General features: G+C 38.9%; 1 protein-coding gene across 2 annotated transcripts in view; it reads left to right on the top strand.

The window, feature by feature from the left end:
* The window catches only part of IRAG2 (inositol 1,4,5-triphosphate receptor associated 2), a 100126-nt gene that overhangs the window by 55466 nt on the left and 31157 nt on the right, over positions 1-13503 (top strand). For both annotated transcript variants that reach the window (XM_060112043.1, XM_060112044.1), the window contains 5 exons: positions 1928-1989; positions 3081-3161; positions 3728-3824; positions 6322-6469; positions 7223-7304. In XM_060112043.1, coding sequence (XP_059968026.1) covers positions 1928-1989; positions 3081-3161; positions 3728-3824; positions 6322-6469; positions 7223-7304 — 470 coding nt within the window. The remainder of the gene's footprint in view (positions 1-1927; positions 1990-3080; positions 3162-3727; positions 3825-6321; positions 6470-7222; positions 7305-13503) is intronic.

Raw genomic sequence — 13503 nt, forward strand, 5'->3', positions numbered from 1 at the left:
CCCCCTTCAGGCTGAGTTCTCGCCGCCAGTCCCAGTCCTCTCCCTGCGCTCTGACCGAAGCCCGAGCCTCAGCTCCAGCGCCGCTCGCCCTGGCGGGGGAGCAGACAAGCCTCTCGGGCTGGTGAGTGCCGCTCGGCACCGCTCCTCTGTGCGGGAATCTCTCTGCTTTGCCCTACCCAGGTATGTGGGGAGTTTCTTGCCTTTTGGGAGGTCTGGGGTCTTCTGCCAGCGTTCAGTAGGTGTTCTGTAGGAGTTGTTGCACGTGTAGCTGTATTTCTGGTGTATCTGTGGGGAGGAAGGTGATCTCCGCGTCTTACTCTTCCGCCATCTTACCCGGAAGTCGCCTTATTTCTTAATACAGTTCACACAGAGAATTTTTAAAAACTGAATCTTTACTAGAGTTCTAAGCATTAAGAGTTTAATTTTTCTTACATATGTTAGAAATAGTTTAAAAATATATTTTCCTCCTTGTGGGCCTCATAAACACTGTCAAGGTTAGTTGGGAAATGTTATTTTTACAAAAAAATATTCTTACAAAATAAATTTTACATGGGTAATTTTCCACATAATTGAAGATTTTCAAGCTTTTTTCCCTGAAAAATATTTATAATTAGATTCTGTAATTTCCACATGTATTACCATTATTTTCATGGCTCAGAATTTCTTCAGGCTACTGAGATGTAAAACTGTTGGTCTTTAAAATAAGAAGCACCAGATTTCTATGTGTTTTGGACACCAGAGTATCTGCTGTTAATTTTCCTGGCTGTTAGTGGTTTTTTCTTTTTTTTTAAGTGGCAGCTATTAATACACCTCCATCTAACAGAGCTTCGTACCCTCATTTAATTTTTGTTTTTAATCATCTGTGGGCTGAGAAAACAGTCAAGCTTGTGAGAATTATGTATAAATTCAGAGCCCACTGTCTGAGTGAAGTGTGAGGATCTGCCACATGAATAAAGGGCATGGATAGCAACATCTATTTTGATTGTTCCAAAGATTTCAGCCTATTTTCTGGTTCTTGGCTATCTTTCAAAGGGTATAGATTGTCAAATAAGTAATATGTTGCTATTTAACTTAAGAAGTTAAATAGGTATTTTTATCACTTTCATTATTCCAGAGAGGACAATTTGGAAGTTACTGGGAAGCAGATTTCAGTTAGGTAGAGAGACAAATATTTTTAATTTCACAAAAGAGTATAGTGAATGGAGCACTGTCCTGTGAGTCTGATCTCAGCTCCATGAATAACCATTTATCCACTTAAATCTTCTGGACATCAGTGTCTTCATGACCCCAGGCCTACTTGTAGGAATCTAGGATTCTATGGCTCCATTTCCAGGGCTTCCATTGCTTGTAGCTCAAGCAAAGGCTTATTGAAGAGACAATTTCCCCATGGGTAGGAGGTTGGACCGAGTGACCTCTGAGGTGTATTCCCTTTTTAGCATGAATAATTCTGTGACTCACTTCTAGAAGATAATTCACTTGCATCTATCAAGGTTAATTTTAAATACTCAAGGGCAATAATGGTTTAGTTGCTCCTACCTGTTTTGTTTCTGCTTTCCCAGTTTCACGAGTCATGAGTTGAGAACGTCATTCTCAGAAGCCATTGTTTTCTCTTTCCTTTCCTCAGGCCTCAAATTGAAAGCTGTTAAAAGTTTATGAAATGGGACTTCCCTGGCGGTCCAGTGGTGTTAAGACTTCACCTTCCAGTGCAGGGGTTTCCGGTTCGATCCCTGGTCAGGGAGCTAAGATCCCACATGCCTCGGGGCCACAAAACCAAAACATAAAACAGAAGCAATATTGTAACAACTTCAATAAAGACTTTAAAAATGGTCCACATCAAAAAATCTTTTTAAAAAAGTTTACAAAATGAACTAAGGGAAAAGGGGGTTACGAATTGTCATATTAAGCTGGTTATAAATTCTCTTTATAGCAACAATTGAGCCACTAAGAAAGAAGTTAATTGAAGGACAACTCCATGGCTTGCTGTTTCAGGTAAAAAACAAACAAAAAGACCCAAACCTCTGTGATATGTGTTTACTGTGGGGAAGTTGTCCAGTTGGTGTAAGATTTTGAAGCTAAGTTATAATATATAATAATTTTAGTCATAAAATTAAATAATCAAGTTAGAAAAGATGCTCTGGTAGACTTTGTTTTCTTATGCACTGAAAGCTTTTAACGAAACAGGAGGGGAGAATGCACATGAGTGAGTGGCTCCTAATAACATCTTTCAGAGAGGAAGCATTTCAGAACTGTATCTATTAGCAAAGGGCCAGTTTGCTAGTCTTAGGCACCTCCTTTCTGAGCCTCTTGAGTGGGCTTTGATGGTTGCTGTCTCTTTTCTCTCCTATTTGAATTAAACTTTCAACTCCTTTCTGTCTGGATATCTCAAGATATCCATGGTACAGTTAAATGTATTTCTTTCCCTTTGACACTTGGTGAGTTTCTCCTTTCTGTTCATAAATGAAGAACATAAGGAACAGCAAGGTTGGCACCGGAGGGAAGGGGCTGGAGGAGGAAAGAGAGAAGGGTGATATTTGCATGTATCTGTTTCTAGGGCATAATGCAGGCACATCTGTTTAAGCAGAAAAAATATATATATTCATGTAGGAGATTAAGCTAGGCAGAGTGCCTGAAAAACCCCTTACAATAAGTTGAACTGGAAAAATCTCCATAATCTTCTCAAGAACACCAATTTTCTATTATACTGTACCTGATAGACATGTATCTACCTCTTGGACAAAAGTCGCAATTTTATTGCTGTAAAATTTTCACAGACAGCATTTTCACTCTCTGAGTTATGTCTCCAGCAAGCTTCTTTGGTCTCTGCTTGAAGATTTCAGTGACAAAAACATTCAGTTTCCTGTTCCTGATCTTTGGATTTCATTCCTAGAACAAGTAATGGGAAAGATGCAGTGAGAGGTTTACCATTACAAACTTGTTCCCTTAATGTAAAATACAAGATAAAGAACTAGTCAACTTTCTCCTTCTCAGGTAGCATCACATCTTAAATCTAATGTATTTTGTATCTGTCACTCTCCCATCATTCTGTCTTTGAATGCACTCCACCATTTTTCTCATGACAGAGCGGTTTAGATGAGGAATTTCCTCACTACGATCCCTTGTCCTGCACAGATAGAATCCATCAACCTCTCCAGGAACAGTTGGTGAGTTGAAGCTTTTTGAAACTATTTAAGTGCCAATTGTGAATCTACTACTGTGCCAAAATAGAAAGTTAAGTCCAATGTGTATTAGTAAGTTAGAATTCTAAGCTATACTGATTTTCTTGAGAGGGTATCAGACAAAGCAAGATACCTATTTTTTTCTTTAGCATGTGCACACACACAATTTTGATAGGCCCTAGGAAATGGTACTATTTAAAACTTTTTGATTATGGTATCATGAAGAAGAATTATATAACTAAACTTGCCCCTCACTCATATTTCTTTCCTTAGAGCCTTTGTTTATATGAAAGTGTTGATTATTGGGAATTGATGTTATCTTTCTGTTAAATTATTGAAGAGTGATTTTTAATAAGAATTACATTTTTACTTATAAGGTATGTACCTTTTGATCCAAAGCATGGAAACTTTGTGACTTGATGTCATTTATTTTCTTCTCAAACTCTCTTGCGGGAGAACAGTGATATTCTTTCTAATTTTGGAGATGAAGAGAGATTATGAAATATATTACAGCCCTTTGGAAAGCTAATAGTACTTGATTTTCTGTTCAGAGGCAGTGTTGCCATAAACGACATAGTGGTCAAGAAGCAAGAATACATCAGCTACCCCTGACCTTCAAACATACATGCTGGTACACACCTCTGCTGGGTAAGCATGGATAGACCCTTTCCTATACCCTGTCAGACACAGCTGGGGGTGGGGTTCTTCTTGAGAGAGAAAATAGTTAATCACAATTATATAGCAAATGTTGAAAACTTAGATGTTTATCCCTGAATTCAGTCAGTCAGCTTATATTTGACCACCTACTCTGTACAAGGCACTATTTTATGTATACTAGAGAGTAAGTCCTAAAGTAGCTCACACATTATTAAGGAAGTAAGACCTGGGTTCAGAGAAGGCTCTGTAGAAGAAATGAGTGTTGAACCAGGCATGGAAAGACGGGCTGCATCTGGAAAAGCAAAAAGCATGGAAAAAGTATTCCAACTGGGGAGAATGACATGAGGGGGAAAAATGCAAAAGTTTTAAGTGTTTGGAGAAGAGTCCATGCTGGATAAGTCACTGTGGATATAAGAGGGCTTGGGTCAGGATGGAGTAGAATTTAAGTTTGGAGCATGTTGTAGGTCACATCAGGGACTATTACTTAATGCCAGTCTAAGGAGAATGAACTTTATCTTAGGAAATGCTGAAAGTGGTGGCATCTCTCATCACAACCTGGATGTGCTTGAAAGCAAAAGTTAATGGTTGGTTCCGAAATGACAAAAGAAATGGGATGCTTATCAAAATAAATTTAAGAAGGAATAAAAAGCAAGTAGAGTGACTTGTGGATCATTTCAACTAGAAGAGAGAAAACTGCTATCACTACTAACAAGTGGCCAGTTTGTGTCAGACAGTAGATGAGTGCTTTATAGAGACGATTTTACCCACACTAACTCAGTGATGGTACCAATACTATGGCAGCACTGAAAGAGTGCCCGCTATGTACCAGGCACAGTTCTCTGCTCTCAGAACTGTATGTTCACGTACCTGTTAATTCATTTAATCCTCACCATATCCCTGTGAGGTAGATGCTAATGTAATTCACATTTTAAAGATAAGGAAGCAGGAACACTGAGTAATTTGCAGAACTGTATGTTCATGTACCTGTTAATTCATTTAATCCTCACCATATCCCTGTGAGGTAGATGCTAATGCAATTCACATTTTAAAGATAAGGAAGCAGGAACACTGAGTAATTTGCCTAAGGTCATGTGGCACTTAAAAAAATATTTATTTATTTATTTTTGGCTGCATTGGGTCTTAGTTGTGGCACGCAGGATCCTTCGTTGCAGCGTGCAGGCACTTCATTTTGGCATGTGGGCTTCCCTTTAGTTGTTGCACGTGGGCTCAGTAGTTGCGGTGTGTGGGCTTAGTTGCCCCGAGGCATGTGGTATCTTAGTTCCCCAAGTAGGGATCGAACCCCAGTCCCCTGAATTGGAAGGTGGACTCTTAACCACTGGACAACCAGGGAAGTCCCCATGTGGCACAGAGTTGGTTTAGTTATTTAACTGAGATCACATACCTGGTATGTGTCAGGGTCAGGATTTGAACTAAAAATTGTGATTAATTCCAAAGCCTATGTTTTTTCTATTAAATTCTGCTGCTTCCTATACTCAGAAAAACATAACAAGACAGTTTTCTCAAAAAAAAAAATTGTCACCCTATTTCCTGCACTCTTCAGTGGTTTACAATTACAATGTCGAATTGTTTTTCTCTTTAGGAGTTGATAAACTGTTTCTGTAAAGGGCCGGATAGTAAATATTTGAGATTTTGCAGGCTGTACGGTTTCTGCAGCAACTACTCAGCTTTGCTGTTGTAGCCCACAAACAACCTTGGATGATACTGAATGAATGGGTGTGTCTGTGTTCCAATAAAACTTTATTTACAAAAACAGGAGGCTGGCTGGATTTTGCCACCTTGCAGCAGATTGTTATTGACCCCTCTAGTTGCTTACTAGGTAAGGGTTTCTGTTTCCCCTCCTTCACCCCTACCCCCTGCTTAAAAAAAGAAATGACATTTCTACCCCTCATAACTAGGCATCAAAATTTAGGGGGTGGGGGGGTGTAACGTTAAAATGTTAATTGAATAGATAAAGATGTGGTACATATATACAATGGAATATTACTCAGCCATTAAAAGGAACGAAATTGGGTCATTTGTTGAGACGTGGATGGATCTAGAGACTGTCATACAGAGTGAAGTAAGTCAGAAAGAGAAAAACAAATATCGTATGTTAACGCATATATGTGGAACCTAGAAAAATGGTACAGATGAACCGGTTTGCAGGGCAGAAATTGAGACACAGATGTAGAGAACAAACGTATGGACAGCAAGGGGGAAAAGCGGCGGGGGGTGGTGGTGGTGTGATGAATTGGGCGATTGGGATTGACATGTATACACTGATGTGTATAAAATGGATGACTAATAAGAACCTGCTGTATAAAAAATAAATAAAATAAAATTCAAAAATTCAAAAAAAATGTTAATTGAATTGAACTGACTTTTGTTTTTTCAGAAATGATCTTATCTCCCAAGAGGAAAAGAAATAGTATATATATATAATTTGAACCATTAATTTCTATATTTATTCTTTTCTGTTCTACTGCAGATGCCTTGTATCTGGATAGTCTTACAGCAATTCCAAGACTAGAATTGACACCTTTCTCATGTGTAGCCAACCGAATCCATGCTTCATGTGAAAAGCCCAAATATGGAGAAGTAGAGGATGGTGCTTTGGATGTGACTGAGAGGCACAAGTAAGTTAAAAGGGCAAAATACACTTGGCCTACTTTTCATGGGTGGCCTATTCCTACTGCCTAAACTTTTACTCAGTAAAAGTTTCATATCTTGACATCATGACATCTTTATTGTGGAATTTTTTTTGTGTAACTTCTCTAACTTTCTGAAAATTGACAATTTTAAAGCAAAGATACCTTTATAGTTTTCTCTATAGCTCTTTTGAATTTCATGATATCCATTCCAAAGTGTAAAAGACAAATTAGGCTACTTAAAATGTTTCCCAGTTTTTAGGAATATACTGTGTACTGTTAAGTTAACTCATTCAGCTAGGTTTTGATCATCTTTCTATTCCTTCACACTCCAGGTGAACAAGTCTTTGGGACTGCACATACCCTCTCCCAAAGCTCACCTGAGCTCACTCACCTTTCTAAGTACACAGACATTTCTTCTTTAGGAAAAGTTCAGAAATGTCAGTGGAGTTTGTGAGCACTGTTCACCCCAATGAAATTTCCTTTCTGTATCGAGGGTCAGGAAGCAAGACTCTGAATTGCAAATACTTCATTTTCATTTGGGACTAGATTCTCTATGGTTATAACCTCTCTCTCTGATGGAGCTTGGAGCTCTCTTTCATCGTGTCTCAGTTAAGACATGAACTTAATTAGAAATTCGGTAAAATTGGGGCAGGGAAGGGGAACTATGTGATAGACTGGTATCTGCTGAAATTTGCAGTTTTTCCACCTGTATTAAGGAACTTTACTGTCTATTATTAGGTGTCCAGGTGCTACAGGTGGTCCCCACCCAGGAACAGATCTTTCAGGTTGCATCAGGATGAATAATGACCTAAGTATGGAAGTGAGTATTGGACTATATTTCAACTTCATTTTTAGCTCTACCGTATCCTGACCCTCATCTATGGTGTTTTTTGGTTTTGTTTTGTTTTGTTTTGAAGTATTATAGAGACTCTTATGGCAAGTACAAGTCTTATACCACAGAATTCAGATGCATGAGAAATGTCAACCTTTGATGGCATCTGGGGGGATTTCTACCCCTTCTATAGTATAAACTCAAGGATATGATATCAAAATGGAGATTTTGATGAAGTGTGCTGAACTTTTTATTTGAAAGGCAGGCTGGTTTGGGACTTAAATTCACTATTGGCTCTCAGGAGTCTCAGGTCTCATTGACTCTCTAAGAATCAAGGTCAAGGCTAGATAATCTTTGAGGTGCTGGTACTTTGCTGTACAAAGTAGGGCAATGCCCAAGGAGTACCCATTGCTGCAGTTAGGTGCTAATAGTACTTCTCTACCCAAGAAGAGAATACTAAGTAGCTGAGGGCACTTAGGCAAACACCCCAGGTCGTGGAGATGTGCCTGGAGCACTTTCCTTGGTCAGCAGTCTGAGCCTGAGGGAACATCTTCTCAGGCAAATGGAGCAGACCATTCTGTTCCAGAATCTGGAAATCCATCACCCTTCCTTTTTTTTTTTTTTAAGATGTTGGGGGTAGGAGTTAATTAATTAATTAATTAATTTTTGCTGTGTTGGGTCTTCGTTTCTGTGTAAGGGCTTTCTCTAGTTGTGGCAAGTGGGGGCCACTCTTCATAGCAGTGCGCGGGCCTCTCACTATCGTGGCTTCTCTCGTTGCGGAGCACGGGCTCCAGATGCACAGGCTCAGTAGTTGTGGCTCACGGGCCTAGCTGCTCCACGGCATGTGGGATCCTCCCAGAGCAGGGCTTGAACCCGTGTGCCCTGCATTAGCAGGCAGATTCTCAACCACTGCGCCACCAGGGAAGCCCACTCTTCCTTTTTTAAAAAAAAAGGTTTATTGTGATATAATTCTCCTACCAAACAATTCATCAATTTAAACTGTTCAATTAAATATTTTTAAAAATATTCAGAGTTGTGCAGCCATCACCACAATCAACTTTAGGACATTTTGATCCCCTTAGAAAGAAACCTCATACCTATTAGCAGTCTATCCCTATCCACCACCACACTCCACCCTAGGCAGCCACTAATCTGCTTTCTGCCTCTATAGACTGGCCTATTCTGGATATCTGATATAAATGGAATAATACAATACGGACCTCTTGCGACTGGCTTCTTTTCTTAATATAATGTTTTCAAGGTTCATCTGTGTTGTAGCATGTTATCAGTGCTTCATTCCTCTTTATGACTGGATAATATTCCAATGTATGAATATACCACCTTTTATTTATCCATTCACCACTGATAAGCACTTGGGTTGTTTCTACCTTTTGGCTACCATGAATAATGCCACTAAGAGCATTAGTGTAAAACATTTTGTGTAAACATATGTTTTCAGTTCTTTGGGGTATATATTTAGGAGTAGAATTATTGCATCGTATGGTCACTCTATGTTTAACACTTTGAGGAACTGAAAAACAGATTTTCAAAGCAGCTACACCATTTTACATTCCCACCAGTAATGTATAAGGATTTCATTTTCTCTACATCCTTGTCAACACTTGTCTATCTTTTTCTTAATTAAATTAAATTTGATTTTTTAATTTCTATTTTATATTGGAGCATAGTTGATGAACAATGTTGTGTTAGTTTCAGGTGTACAGCAAAGTGATTCAGTTATATATATACATGTATCTATTATTTTTATCTATCTTTTTGATTATAGGCATCTTAGTGGATGTAAAGTGGTATCTTGTGGTTTTGATATGCATTTCCTTAATGACAAATGATGTTGAGCATTTTTCATGTACTCGTTGGCCATATGTATATCTTTAGAGATATGTCTACCCAGATCTTTTGTCCATTTTAAAAAATGAGTTTTTTTAAAAAATTGATTTATATGAGTTGTTCTTATTCTTTTTTTTATTATTAGTTTCTGCTTTATAACAAAGTGAATCAGTCATACATATACATCTGTTCCCACATCCCTTCCCTCTTGCGTCTCCCTCCCTCCCACCCTCCCTATCCCACCCCTCCAGGTGGTCACAAAGCACCGAGCTGATCTCCCTGTGCTATGCGGCTGCTTCCCACTATCTATCTACCTTACATTTGGTACTGTATATATGTCCATGCCTCTCTTTCGCTTTGTCACAGCTTACCCTTCCCCCTCCCCATATGCTCAAGTCCATTCTCAAGTAGGTCTGTGTCTTTATTCCTGTTTTACCCCTAGGTTCTTCATGACATTTTTTTTTCTTAAATTCCATATATATGTGTTAGCATACGGTATTTGTCTTTCTCTTTCTGACTTACTTCACTCTGTATGACAGACTCTAGTTCTATCCACCTCATTACAAATAGTTCAGTTTCGTTTCTTTTTATGGCTGAGTAATATTCCATTGTATATATGTGCCACATCTTCTTTATCCATTCATCTGATGATGGACACTTAGGCTGTTTCCATCTCCGGGCTATTGTGAATAGAGCTGCAATGAACATTTTGGTACATGTCTCTTTTTGAATTATGGTTTTCTCAGGGTATATGCCTAGTAGTGGGATTGCTGGGTCATATGGTAGTTCTATTTTTAGTTTTTTAAGGAACCTCCATACTGTTCTCCATAGCGGCTGTACCAATTCACATTCCCACCAGCAGTGCAAGAGTGTTCCCTTTTCTCCACACCCTCTCCAGCATTTATTGTTTCTAGATTTCTTGATGATGGCCATTCTGACTGGTGTGAGATGATATCTCATTGTAGTTTTGATTTGCATTTCTCTAATGATTAATGATGTTGAGCATTCTTTCATGTGTTTGTTGGCAGTCTGTATATCTTCTTTGGAGAAATGCCTATTTAAGTCTTCTGCCCATTTTTGGATTGGGTTGTTTGTTTTTTTGATATTGAGCTGCATGAGCTGCTTATAAATTTTGGAGATTAATCCTTTGTCAGTTGCTTCATTTGCAAATATTTTCTCCCATTCTGAGGGTTGTCTTTTGGTCTTGTTTATGGTTTCCTTTGCTGTGCAAATGTTCTTCATGGGTGTCGAGAACATGTGCAAATGTTCTTATTCTTTTAAGTGAATGTATCTCACATTTTCCCATTCCTTAGTACCCCATCTTATTGAATAGCTAAGAAAAGGAAAGAAAAAGGAAATGAATCAATTTTGCTACTCCTTAGCAGTTCTTGTAAAGTTTTAATAAAGGAAGTTGAACTTAGAAGCTTACAGGATGTTTGGTTGTTAGTAATTTCCCTTTTATCTGGTACTGACTTCACCAAGAAAGGGGAAGGAACCAACATCAGTTGTGTACCAGGTACTTTGTAGGAAAACCTTTCCACATGCCATGTTATTAATTCTCTCTACAACTTTGGATGCTAAGTATTCTCTGTTTCTACAGATGAGGCAACTGAAGTTCAGAGAGGTTAAATAACTTAACCAGGATCACTCAACTAGTAAGTAGCAAACCTGGGATCAAATTCAAGTTTGTATAGCTTCAAAGATTAATCCCTTCTTACAGCTCCTCTGAGAACACTGAATTTAGACATTTCTATCATAATAACTACTCCTAGTTACCTTGAAAGTAGTTTTTTGGCTAAGAAAGTTTTTTGGCTACCCCTTCATGCCCCCCACCCATCTCTTAAACAAATAGAACTCTCTCCTTTGATAATGCTTATCTATGCATTCTCATTCATAAGAATTAGGATGAAACATGAAATTAAAATTATAAAACATATAATCCGTGTTTGTCCCAGTGACCCATAAATCGTTGTGTTTTCCTAACTCTTTGGCTTCAAACTCTTGGAATTTGGTTAAGTGTTTGGTTAAGTGGAATTTGGTTAAGGCCCTCATCACTCTTGAGGGCCTTCAAAACAAACAACTTGCCGTGGTATTCAAGCTCTTCTCTAATCTGGTTGTAACCTAACTTTCCATCCTTTCCCCATCCATGCCTTATAGTTGCCCCTAAATGTCAGCCAAACCAGGTGGTCTGTATTGTTGGAATATGTGACACAAAGCTGTTTATGCTGTTTTCTCTGCCCAGAACACTTCCACTTCTCCACTTGTCAAATTCTATTTGACTATCAAGGCCCATGCCAAAAACCAAGCGTTCCATAAAACCTTTTGTGGTAGCGAGAAATGTTTACCGTCAAGCATCTGTAGTCCTTCCTGAGATGGAAATCATAATGGGTTAGAAGTCGAGAGGTGAGGGTTTTCCCTGGTTCGACCTCTCTGCTACTATGGAAAAGTCTTGTCATTCAGGCCTCATTTTCCTCATTTCTCAACTGTAGCACTCAGGAAAACATAAGTTCACCCTTTTCTTTTAGACCCCGGTAACTCTGTGCTCCTCTCGTCTATATTTTGGTTACATTGTAGTTCTTTGTTTTCTTAACATGTTCCTGTATCAGATTATAAACTTGGTGTAGAGTGCCTTTGGCCATTAACTGATGTGCATCTAGCAACCTGAATAGATTTGGTATACAGTAGCTGCTCTATTAATATTTGTTGAATGCCTATTTACTTATTTATTTTTGTACTCCCTACAGGGTCTATTTAAAACATTGAGAGTGAGCACCCAGTGAACTTGTTGAATTGACAGTCTTGCCCTATTGCTTTCTGACTGGTGTTCCTGAGAACCTTAGATTTATTTATTTTTATTCCTCTCCCATATTCACAGAGGTAGCTATATTCTAGCATCTTTTTCAGAAAGCACAATAGGAGATAAGAGTGAACATCAGTATTCATAAGGGGATCTTTGGGTGACCAAAGCACTCTAGCAAGACTAATACCTCAAAAAGAACGTGTCTTAGTAAAATAATTTGGGGTCCAGTTTGGGACATTCCTGGGGAGAACAGAGCTACTTTACTGACCCAGTGAAATCTATTTATTTGGGATATTTTAGTGTAAAGAGGAAAAAAGGAAATAAATTATTTCCAGTCCTCGTCTTTTAGAGACTCAGACTAAAATATTTATGAAAGAAATGTCTATGGTATCTAGGATATGCTTCAAAACGATGCTAAGGTAGTGGGTGACGGTATAATGAAAGGAGATGGGCCATAGGTTGATAATTGTTGAATCTGCAGAATGGGTACACAAAAGGTAATTATTCTATCCTGTCTACTTTTGTATTTATTTGAAATATTTCCCAGTAATGACCTAGAATTTTTAGCCACATAGCATAGGCTTTGGAATTAAGCAGTTGTGGGTTTAAGCTGACTCTGTTACTTATTAGCTGTGTGAACTGAGACAAGTGGCCTAACCTCTTTCAGTTTGTGTGTGTTTCCTTGTGAAACAGAGATATTACTTTGCAGAGTTCTTTTCAGGATTCAAATACACACATACACATATACATATATTATGCATATATATATATACACCTATATATATCTGCAACAGCTAAATTCTGGCCTAACCAGTCCATGGAAACAAACCAAGTAGGTCATATTTAGAGGAGAGACAAATCTCAATGCTCTGTTTCCCCACTTGCTGATGAATAGGAAGGCCTTTTTGATTCATGGGGTCCCTTCTCAGCATTTCCAAGAATCCCTATACTGGTGCCTACCTGTATATCTTAATGTCCTTCTGATCTCACCAACTTGTGGGTCCCAAGGAAGGACACTTAACCTCCTGAGAGATCGTTGGAGAAGGTAGTTGGTTTCACCACTCACATCTCTGCAGTCCTTTCTGGTTGTTGTCCACACTGCCCACAGTCCCTGCCTGCTCCTCGGTCAACCTCCTTGGAATGCTGTGTCTGGATCTTTGGTGATCTTCTCTTCCTGGTCGGTAGGGAGATGACTCTCACTTCTTTTTTCAGCACCTTCAGAGCTGGGTACTACTGTGGGGTTGGGTGGACTCCTTGTGATGCAGTTAAAATTATCCTCTACTTTTCAAGGCAAATAGATAATCTAGCAGGGCTGGCTAGTAGCACAGTCTCCCACTGAATCAGGGATTGCTGCTCCCTTCAATAGCTAGACCCAGCTGTTCATTTGGCCCAACTTTCTCAGTTCTTCCTCACTCTTGGCAATTTCTCTTGGGGGCTCAGTTGTCTCTCCTTATAATCTTTCTTTCCTTATTCACTGCTCCCACCCTGAAGAGCAACCAAAGGATTTCTGGGACTTTGCAAAACTGGACTTGTGATTAG

This window comes from Mesoplodon densirostris, chromosome 11 (genome assembly GCF_025265405.1).
Source record: "Mesoplodon densirostris isolate mMesDen1 chromosome 11, mMesDen1 primary haplotype, whole genome shotgun sequence".
NCBI classification, from domain to species: Eukaryota; Metazoa; Chordata; class Mammalia; order Artiodactyla; family Ziphiidae; genus Mesoplodon; species Mesoplodon densirostris.